General features: G+C 38.9%; 1 protein-coding gene across 3 annotated transcripts in view; it reads right to left on the reverse strand.

Moving 5' to 3' along the window:
- The window catches only part of pou2f2a (POU class 2 homeobox 2a), a 56,148-nt gene extending 49,837 nt beyond the window's left edge, over positions 1-6,311 (reverse strand). For all 3 annotated transcript variants that reach the window (XM_073812722.1, XM_065286494.1, XM_065286487.1), the window contains exon 1: positions 5,169-6,311. In XM_073812722.1, the coding sequence (XP_073668823.1) occupies positions 5,169-5,271 (103 nt within the window). In that variant the 5' untranslated portion in view covers positions 5,272-6,311. The remainder of the gene's footprint in view (positions 1-5,168) is intronic.
- Positions 6,312-11,366: the final 5,055 nt, after the last annotated feature.

Genomic DNA, 11,366 nt, shown 5'->3' on the forward strand with positions numbered 1-11,366 from the left:
TATGGATGTGAATGGGGTTACAAACATTCTTTAAAATATCTTCCTTCGTGTTCATCAAAACAAGTTTGTAACAACATAAGAGTGAGTAAATGATGACAGAATTTTCATTTTTGGGTGAAACTATTCCTTTAACCTCCTCAGACCTGAAGATCACATTGTTTTTTGCACCATAATGCTACGTATACACCATATGCGGGCATCGCGTTACTCGCTCTAGATTACTCGCGGGATTTAACTTTGTGTCATGCAAATTTTTCGCACAAGTTGAATATTTTCAACTTGGGCTTACAAGCGTTTGAGGCGAATAGCGCATGTTTTTGCGGCAAACGCGCCAACCATATCGCCCCATTTGCATCGCCCCACGCGAGGACACTTCAGATCGCATCTTTGCATTGACTTTGTATGTAATCTACTCGCGCAAATCGTTGAACTCGCGTCTGGTGTAAACCCACAGTAAACTGTTGTACACAAACGTGGACAATTAAATTGCTTCATGTTCAAAGAAAATTATTTGGTTATTATATTTATTGGTTCTTCCTAACCCCAAAAAAGCTGGTAGAAATCTTACAAAAAGCAACCAAAGCTTGGGTCTTAGGAGGTTTAGATAGTTGGATGATGGGAGTTTGCTGGGATAAATTTGATTTCTTAGCTTAATTAAAAGGCTGGATGAGAAACCTTACAGCTTTTTTCACAAAATGCTAACACACAGAGAGAGAGAAAAAAGATTGAGAGACATTTAAAAAGGAAATAAAATGCGAAAAGGATGATACGCTCATAGGGAAACCAAGATAACCCTGGTATAAAATACAACTGTTGCTCTGTCATGACCGAGGTTGACTTTAAAGATAAAACAAACAGATCATAGAAAAAGGCAGTGTACAAAAACGTGCGTGATAGGGCTGACAATGCAACGCATACTCGCATTGACACTTTACAGCGTCTAAAATTGAGGCTCATGTGATTACATACAATATGTTTCTGATCTAGCATGACCTGGTTGTCCAATAGAAACCGAGACGGAGCACAATTGACCAGAGAAAATGTGTTATTTGGTTTATGAGTCTGATAAAGGTCCGTAGAGAGGGAAAGAGAGAGATTCTGCTGTCACAATATGACCACTAGATTCCATTTCAGACGGCCGAAGCGTAATAGTGCTCAGTGCGTTAAGAGCTATCAGAAATCGTGCGACGCGCGCTGTCCCTCCAGCGATTATTGCGCAAACGTCCTCACCTACACACCACCAGGTAATGCAAACACACACTATAGCGCGGCAAAACCACTTGGCCCTGTCAGATATGGGGTATTGGAGCCCGAATGAGGTCCATTTAGTCGGCAGTAGTCTTGATGGTGGTCTCTATCGCAGAGGTGATGCCCGCACAGGGGAGAGAGTGTTTACCTACATCCCTTTATTACCATCTGCTTAATGGCCTATGAATGTCTCCATGGATACTCAAAAGGGATAGAGCGATGGATGGGTGGGGATGGAGACAGCGTCGATCGGAAAGGTGGCCTCTCAGCAGGGAACCGGCACGTATGTGTGCTTGTTTTAATGCACATGTAATATACTGCGATAAGGGCATTACTTCATATAATGTCGGTTTCCTGTAAATGCAACATCCAAAAAAAGCGGCGAATTGGTAGATGAGCGCAGGCATGGAGGGAAAGGCTAGGTGTCAGGATGCGGAACAGAGAGGTGGTTTAATGCAATAAAGCATGTTGTATTGACATCTCTGTTGTGTCTATTGATTCCCCATTATGTCCCTAACAAACCCGGGTGGACATTTTGTCATTCGCAATCACGTTAGCACTGGGACTCACCGGCGTTCTCGCTCAAATCCGATCTATACGCACGCACACACATGCGTGCACACACACACAGGCTGTGGACGGCCGGGCTGATCTTCCTTAATCGATACCTGTTTGAGGTTAAAACACTTTGCGGAGCATCAAACTGTAAATTTGAAACGGTTTAACATCCGCAGATCGACGTAGGATGCAACGAACTATCGAGTGACCCGATCAAATTTGACCTTTGACCTCAGCCAGTCCCATAGCAGACACCTTAATGTTCCTGTAACATCAGCATTTTATACCTGTTTTTGGTCGCAAAGTAAAACTAGTTTGCGGTTGGACTGAATGGGCCGTGGAAATAGTTGTTGTGTAAGAAATACAAAAACTTATTATTTCATAAAAGCAATCTGCAGCACAGAGGGAGAAATAAAAACTTTTTGATGAACTACTAGACCTAATAGGAGCGTTCCTGAAAACAATATCTTACAAATACATCCGAATTGGCCTGATCAGATTCCCTTTAGCTACATTAGATGTTTTTATGAAAATAAATACAGATAAAGCTAATGATAACACATAAAGTGGGGTATAAAAGCTGAGACGACAAGCTAACTCCTTCAGTTTTATACTTTCTAATTTAGATAGCACCATAATTTGATTGGAAAATGTTTTGATGAATTTCATATTTTCTTTTTTATTGATTTTATTCCCTTAAAACTGAATTCTTTTAAAACTTTATGTATTTACAAAAAAAGCTACCACAGATTTTAAATAACATCTGAAATGTTTGAAAACATCTCCAAAGTTTTCATGTTGGTTTATCTACATCCAACAGAAGATTTACAGAACCTAACAAAACAACGTTTAACAAAAAAGTATTTTTTTTTACGCAATGTCACCAAATATTTGCATTACAATTATATGCAAGTCTTAAGGGCAGGTGATGTCTTTAGTATTTAATTTGCTCTAATATATGACTCCTATGGATCAAAAATTATGCATATCTAAATATAACATATGACGATTTTCTTGAAAATTACACTGTAAAAAAATTAGCTGTAATTATGCAGCTGGTTGCCAGTAACTTACTGTAGAAGATAAAGACGGAAAATGTTTCATGTTCATTTAACTTTGAACAAACTGTGGCCAGTAAATAACATAAATGTACAATCTACAGTAAGTTACAGGCAGCTAGTTGTCAGTAATACCCAGTAATATTGTAATTTTTTACAGTGTATATTTCTTAACACCTCAAGCACACACTTCTCCATTATATACTATAGTGTGCAGACAATCATAAAAATTTTCCTGACGAGGTATTTTAAAGTATTCTATTTCACATTGAGTAAAAAAAATTGAGCTGTTCTATGCCGATATATTGTCATTAAGAGGGCGGAAAACAATAAAAACTTATACTGATGCCCTTCATAGTGTCCATCATCTTTAAGACTAGACATAAATGTGCCTTTCCTTACCAAGAAAATATAGCGACTCTTATTGGCTGTTCTCCTTGCCAATCTGACCTCTGCAGCATTTAATGTCAGCTCTGACACATGGTGTCCATTTTGAGGCTTGCTATATAATCACAATGCTGAAAGGTTTAATCCAAGTACATTTACAGCAGCACACCTGCTTTTCTGCAGCCTACACACGAGAACAGCTTATTAAAATTATTTTAAACAACAACAATTTGACTTTATAAAACATGGAAAGAGGTTGCCATTTGATCTCCAGACATTAAAGAGGCTAATCATCGCAAACACAGCAGACAAAACAAACACACAAGCGTGATGCAAACAGTAAACACAAAAACACACATGATCAATGATGCGTCTGCAGTACAAACATGAAAACACCATTAGCCCATGTTCAAAAACAAGATGCTGCGAAATGAACAATACTCACTATAATGTTTATCTTTTGTGAACCAAGTAACCTGATCTGTCTTTATCATTTAACACCAGGAATCTAAAAAATATCCTTATTTCTCTTTCCCCTTCGATTCAGAAGACCTTCTGACCTTAAAGACAAATCCCAAGCAGTTTCAAACAAGCAGCCCAATCCAATTTTAACACTACCTGCATTTTATGAAAGAGGATCACCATGTGGGCCTATTATATTGTGAAAGTTTAACGTCTGGCCCTTTGCTCGTTTAGGCGCCAGTAGATAATTAAAGTCTCTATGGTCTCAGTTCTTAAAGTATGTTGCATACTTTTTAATTGCTTGTTTTATTCAGGAGTTCGGCAACCCAAAGTATTATTTGTACTTGTCTTATTTATTCAGCAGTTGAGTGTTTGACATGTTTAAAATGACAGATTTTGTGTAAGTTCCGCATACATTTAATCCATCTGCCGGTAGAAAATTTCCGCTTCGCTGAAGGCCAGACGCTGCGCGCACACATTGCGCGCCCCTGCCCCCTTCACTAATGCAGCACTTTAGGAGCACTCCTTATAAAAGTAAAAATACTAAAAAATAGTATTAGTTTTGTTAAAGCATTTTTGATCTTTTACTTCAAGGCTAACAATAGGAAATTACAATAAACTATTTGTAAAACTTCATATTACAGTGGCTTCATTACGCGTAACCTGTTATTATAATATTAATAATTATAACAAAAAAAAACATTTAAAATTATAAGCAGCACATATAACAAACTAATATAAATTAAGAAAGCTGATTTTTTTATGTATTACTCAGTATGCCTACAACATGAACACTGTATAGTAAAGTCTTTATAAAACACTTTTTACCTTATTAAAGTGAAAAAAATATCGATGCAATTTTAAAGTATTTCATAAGTCATAGTCGGGACTTGTGATGACTGTAATTTTAAATGAAATGTAGTTAATTAAGTAATTCAACCCTAATGCAAAAGCACTTAAAATTGGATTTTAAAACACGATGGGAAATAAAGTGACATTCACAGTCATCATTCTTAAACTTGGTAAATTCGCACTCTCTCTCGGTGCTTTATTCCCGCGGTCTGCGTGTATCGATCTCGGCGGAATCGATAAATTAGCATGAATATTCCCTGGACCGGCTGCGAGAAGAGAGACGGCAGATGGAGAAGCAGATACGGGAAGACAGAAGGATGAAAAGCCGAAAGAGGCCGAGACGAACCATTTAAACAAGGCAATTATGGCCAGACATCTTTCAACTCAACTCAGCCTTCAACACTATATGCACTCATCAAGTGGCACATTTAAAACAGGAAAATAACGATATTAACAAACCTAAAAATATTTAATGGATTGCACTGAGTGTGCACATGTTGGCTATGGCTGAACAGGTGCTATGGCTCCGCAGATTTTTTTTTCTTTTCACTGATCAGAAAGAAGAAAAGCTGTTAGCGACATGAACCAAGTGAGGTCTCTTACCGGAGTTACCGGAGCGCAGCGGTAGAGGAGACTTGAGTCGCCAGGCGCCAAAGTCAGGAGCGGTTCTCTGAAACACTAACGGCACCGGCAAGGGAACAAACATGATCCGCTGTCGTCTGGGATTTTCTTCTATGGTTTCGTTGATTTGGCACTTGTCTTCAGTCTGTTTGTCTTCTTCTTTGGTTTCTTTTGTCACGTAGACTATTTTGGTTGAGTGTTTTCTTTTTTTTGGTAACGATGTGTATTTTGGTTAATTTACTATATATAAAGAGAATGGCTTAAGCTTTCTTTACATTTTTGGTAATGTGCCTTTCTGTCATCACGCCTTTTTTAGGGATGCTCTAGCTCGGACCGACACACAGACGGATAGTCAGGTTTGTTGGTATAAATGTTTGTTGGTTTTAACAATTGCTCTACTAATAAATGCGCTAAACTGACCTGCACAATAGGATAAAAGTAGCGGTGCTAAGATATATGGACCTGGGCAGACAAAATAAACTGCCTGGTTTTAATTCAAAGCTGACTTTTTCCGTAATAACAGAGGCTCGTCGCGTTTTGCGTATCCCGCGCCAGACCAGGTGTGCGGACGGTAAACGTCACAATGGCCTTGCGCGCGCTACGTTCTTGTCCACTTTGGTTTTTCTTTACAAGCAAATCGAGAGTCAAAATCCAGTTCACATCAGTGAAAAACTATCCTTTTCGACTCGTGGATGCTGGCAGGGTTTGCTTTAAAACAGTTTACAAGTGTTTAACAAAAATATTTGGTTTGTAGCTGTCCTACTGTGTGGTTTATCTCACGCACAGTGCATGCATATCAAGCAGCATTTTTATAAAACACATAATATAATCGTTTAATATATTAGAAATAATCACGTAAGCGTAAAGCTACGAAGCGGCTGAATACGCCCCTCCCCCTTCGCGTATACTCACTAGCCGCTAATTAAAACGCAATAAATCGATGGATAGATAAATAAATAAACAATCCGGAATGTTAAAACTGAACGAAAGAAAACAACACGGTACCCGTTGAGACTATTTCAGCCCGTTAGCTCTGTCCCACCACCATCCGTCTGTGTGTGTGTGCGCGTCCGTCACGATAGTCCCGTTATCTGGGAAACCCGGTAGCTCGCGAGCTCTGTCCGCCTCCCGGTACGAAAGCAACACTGAAACGAGAGGAGCAGCCGCTATACACCCCCGCCTCCTCTCTCTTTCCCCCTCCTCTCTGCATCTATCCATACCTCCCCCACTTTCCTCCCCTCCCTCTTTTTACTAATCCCATATAAGGCGAGCTATCCTGCGTATTGATCGCTTGATTACTCTTCATTATGATGACTCTGATGATCGCGGTGGGCCGCTGATCGATAAGCTTACACATTGACAGAGCGGCTTACATCAGGTGATTATAACCTCATATACATGCAGGTATAAGGTGCTTGTAAATATATAAGCGGCCATTGACATGTTATGGTTGCATATTATAATAACAACATCAACAACGATATATCGTGATCAGGTTTGGTTAAATCAACACTAAAAATTGTTTTTGACACCTCATAAAAGTTTCATTTGCTCCATTGCTGTTCTGTGAGGATATCTCTGTTTCTCTCCCACATTTCTTTCTTCTTTTCTCTTACTCTTTCCTTCGACAGATTGTATGCTGTCAGTAATAAAGCTACAATCTATGTCGCGCACTTACACTCCAGATTATTGTCGACATGGATTTTTTAAATAGAAAAATCTATACGCTAAACATCGCAGTCAATACGGAAAAAATCGAAAGCACAGAGCTTGATCCCCCCTCCCCATTCCTTTCGCCCCAATCTCTCTTTCTATCTCTATCTATTTGCCCATCTATCCCACTATATCTGATGTGAGAGATTTGATATAGATCAGTTATTTGCCAGTGTATCATAAAAATTAGGAAATTGCGTAATGACTGGATTAAAAATTATTGCTATCAAAAAAGCAAAATATCACATTGTTTTTGTGTGTAAAAGAAAAAATATATAAAATACATACATTTTTGAGTTTTTTTTTTTTGAAAAATCATAATTTGCTGTAACACAACAGACTCGAGATGATTCCTTGAGCTTTGTCCCCAAGCACCCCCCCCCCCCTCCCCATTTGACAGATGACATCCGCGTGTCCAACGAGCGAGATGGGGAATAGGAAGAAAAAAGCAGCGACAAGTTGTCCCTCACAAACCCCCCTCGCCTGAGAGGCCACGCGTTCAGAGCCCCCCATACAAACTCCTTCCAGACAAAAGCAATTATTTCTTGTAGAATATAGTGTGTTTTGCGCGTTTATAGCATGGAAAAGGAAGAAGGTGCGGAAAACTGAAACGTGGTTTAGAAAATATGACATTTCCATTTGGTTGCAAAAAAAGAAAATTCTTCTTGTACTATTGTTTATGTGTCACCAACAGCAATGTATGTTGTAGTAAAAAAAAATGTGTGAGCAGCAGATTTAAAGTTACAAGTTTTATTGAGATTAAGATAAATTGGGACACTTTTTGTCAATTATGCCAGATCACACTATAGGCCTATTTTGTTTTAACTTTGTGTAGCATTTTTAAGTTAAGAGATGGCAATTATTGATGCCATTATGGTTGTTCATGCTGTTCTAGTTGTGATTTTTTTTTTAAAGGAACCATGCCAATCAATAGAAATAATCTCTTCCAAGTACCCACAAAAAAAGAAACTTCCGCCTGCGTGTGTCTGGGTGGCTGAACCAGACAGCGATAGTGAAAGAGTTCATCGTTAAATGGCAATGTCATGTTGACAAATGCGTTGGTTGAATTAAATTCTCTCTCATCAATAACAAGGCGCCCCAATCAATACCAGCTTACAATTATATCAACACCCTGTCTTGCTGTAACAAGCAGCTAATACTGTGGCCAGGACCCACTATCACTGTGAAACAACCCTCAACACACACACACATGCACAGACTAGCATTTTTATTGAACAGTTTTGGTCCATGTTACCAATACTAAACCCTACATGCACCCAACAAAAAGGTCTTCTTGCTGAAATACACAACTTTAGCCGAAATTTCCGCTTGTCATCATCTGTTCATTTGCTGAATAAGTAAAGGATTCAAACAGAGACTCTTACACACTCTCCATTGAGCTGATCTAATGATCAGTGTTGACATATTGTCAATACTGAGCTCACGTCTGCCGATAACTCTAATACAAATCCATCCTCTGTGTCGTAGCTCACTTTAAACACACAGATCGGGGCTGGTTGGGTTATAACTGTACATGGCTAATGTTGTTCTTGCCTTATTGACACATACAATAGTTTGCTCATCAATACCAGGGATTTGTAGTCCATTCCTTTTGTGTATATGTTTGTCATTTACCCTATATCCTCAACAGTAATTTAGCATTGTTTTATAGCATTTTATTTCTATATTAACAGGATATAAATATTTTTGTGATATTCATATTACAATAGCATATGAATCAATTAAAAATATATACTCCTTGTGGTTCGCCATGCATTCCCCTTAGATGTAGGCATCTTACATCTGTTGCATTTCCTCCAAAGCCTGCCAAACGTTCTTACAATATCTCAATTTCACACATTTGCTTACGAGGGCTACAATTCACAAATCAGATTTTTATTTCTTTTTCATTAGTGCAGCCTTTACCTCAAATAGTACCGCGTAAAGTGTTTCCCATTTCTTTCACATCTACCGTCAATCCACGCCATGCTAGTTTTAACACGATCAAAGTCTTGCTGAAGACCAAGCAGTCAGTGCTGTTAAAAGACACGACCCCCAAAGTGCTGGCAATGTGTCTCGCCCGCAGCGGCCTGAAGCGGCCTAATGCTATGACATGGATGGGGCTATCAGTAAAGCACAGGCTGGCTTGAGAGGGGGAACTGATTTTACCCCGTCAGAGGCCTGCTGAATATGTGATCTAGCCGTACAGTAGAAGAGGATAAAACCCCAATACTCTGTCTGTGATCTTTATGGGGTGCCAAATATATGTGTGTGTGTGTGTGTGTTTGTGTGCTTACGCAGAGGACAAGCTAAAGAGCTTATTCTGAGCAATATAATGCTGTAATGTATTTGTGGTGTGTGTGTGTTTTTTTAAAGGTGTATTTCATGGACTGTAAGTGTTTTATTTATAATACATTTGTACACTGTAAAAAAATTCTGTAGAAATTACAGTATTACTGGGTAGTAATTGCAACTAGCTGCCGGTAACTTACTGTAGATCTTACATTTACGTTATTTACTGGCAACAGTTTGGTCAAACTTAAACGAACATGAAACATTTTCAGTCTTTATCTTCTACAGTAAGTTTCTGGCAACCAGCTGCATAATTACAGCAAATTTTTAATTACAATTAAATTTCACAAAAGATTGCTGTAATTATGCAGCTGTTTGCCAGTAACTTACTGTAGATTTAATTTTTTGTTATTTACTGGCAACAGTTTGTTCAAAGGTAAATGAACATTAAACATTAATAAGTCTTTATCATTACAAAATAAAACCTTAAAATAACAGCCTCATGCAAAGCATTCTGGGAACCAAAGTCTGAAGGATAAAACAAAAAGGTTGATGACGATTTCTGGTTTCCAGAATGTTTGCATGAGGCTATTATTTTACAGTTTTATTCTGTAAAGATAAAGACTTAAAAATGTTCAATGTTCATTTAACTTTGAATAAACGTTTGCCAGTAAATAACATACATTTAAATATACAGTAAGTTACTGGAAAACAGCTGCAGGTTATACTGTAACTTCTACAGAAATTTTTAACAGTTTAAATATGGAAATATAATTTTTACAATATATATTTGTGAATGTGTGCGTGTGTGTGTGTGTGTGTGTGTGTGTGTGTGAGTATTAAGATACTATATGTGTTTGGGTCAAATTGACCTGTATATTTTACGCACATACACCCAAAACAACCAATGACTAATAAATAACTTAATAAAATAGCTAAAACATTTTATACAATTTTACTATATATTTACATTCATGAATTTAGCATATGCTTTGATCCGAAACGACTTACAGTGGATTCAGGGTACAATTTAAATTTTTATCTCTATGTGTGTTCCCTGGAAACGAATGCAGAACCATTGCACCGGGAACGCAACGCTTCACCAGTTGAGCTACCAATAACACCCACATAATTGTTTGGTAATTCTAACAATTTAGTACTCCTTTGTGGCTAATAATATGACATATTTAACAGACTCCTCTCTCTCTCTCTCTCTCTCTCTCTCTCTCTCTCATTCTCTCTGTCTGTCTCGCCCTGTGCATTGAGACTGTGTGGGTAGATTTAGAACCGAGATCAATAAGAAATGTAGAAATCAATGCACTTAGCACTAGGAAATCAATGGGCCCTAATCGGGATGCCGATGGCACAAGTCAAAACAATTAAGAGAGAAGAAAAATGTTTAACAACCTCTACTCTCTTGCTTACACAGCGAAGACGAGAGAGAGAGAGGGAGAGGAGACCGTGTGTCGATGAGATTACAGCTGGGAATCGGGAAGTGTAGGGAAGACGAGAGCTCAACATTGATAGAGGGAAGTGGCCGAGAGAAAGGGAAATGGAGTCAATGAAACGGGTGCGGATGAAGAAAAATAGTGGATGAAAATAGGGGACTTTGACATGCAATTATCACCAGGGAAGAAAAAGAGGGCGGAAAAGAGAACGGGAGGGAAGATTTGACACGAATAATGAACGAGAGCTGGCAAGAGGACTCCATTATGGACAACAGCCAACCTAAATGGACCATCACACAACTTCAAATGGTGACTAAGCAAATTAGGGTGTCAAAGGTTAGATCGAATATACGGGGCCGTGTCTTTTATGCGCGAGTGTAGCAGTTGGTTCAACGGTCCCATCAGATGGTCAAACACGGGGGCACTCACCCATGGTTAAGCATGTAAATCTAGCTGTCAATCAAGACGAGGCCCAATTATGGATGCACCTTGACCGAGTGACATCTAGCCAATCAGGTGAAGAGAAAGCAAAGTGTAGGTCCATTGCCTTACTGTACGAAAGCACGGGATAGCAACAGTGGCACAGGTTGACGCGGAACGGGTGGGTTGTGATTTGGGGTCGATCAATACCTGAACCTCGCTTCGACCTCTACCTCATTCTTAAGGCAGAAGAGGGGAAATCAATGCGGAAGGGTCTATGACTTCTGACTGGTGTATAGATTGGTGA

This window comes from Paramisgurnus dabryanus, chromosome 19 (genome assembly GCF_030506205.2).
Source record: "Paramisgurnus dabryanus chromosome 19, PD_genome_1.1, whole genome shotgun sequence".
Taxonomy (NCBI): Eukaryota; Metazoa; Chordata; class Actinopteri; order Cypriniformes; family Cobitidae; genus Paramisgurnus; species Paramisgurnus dabryanus.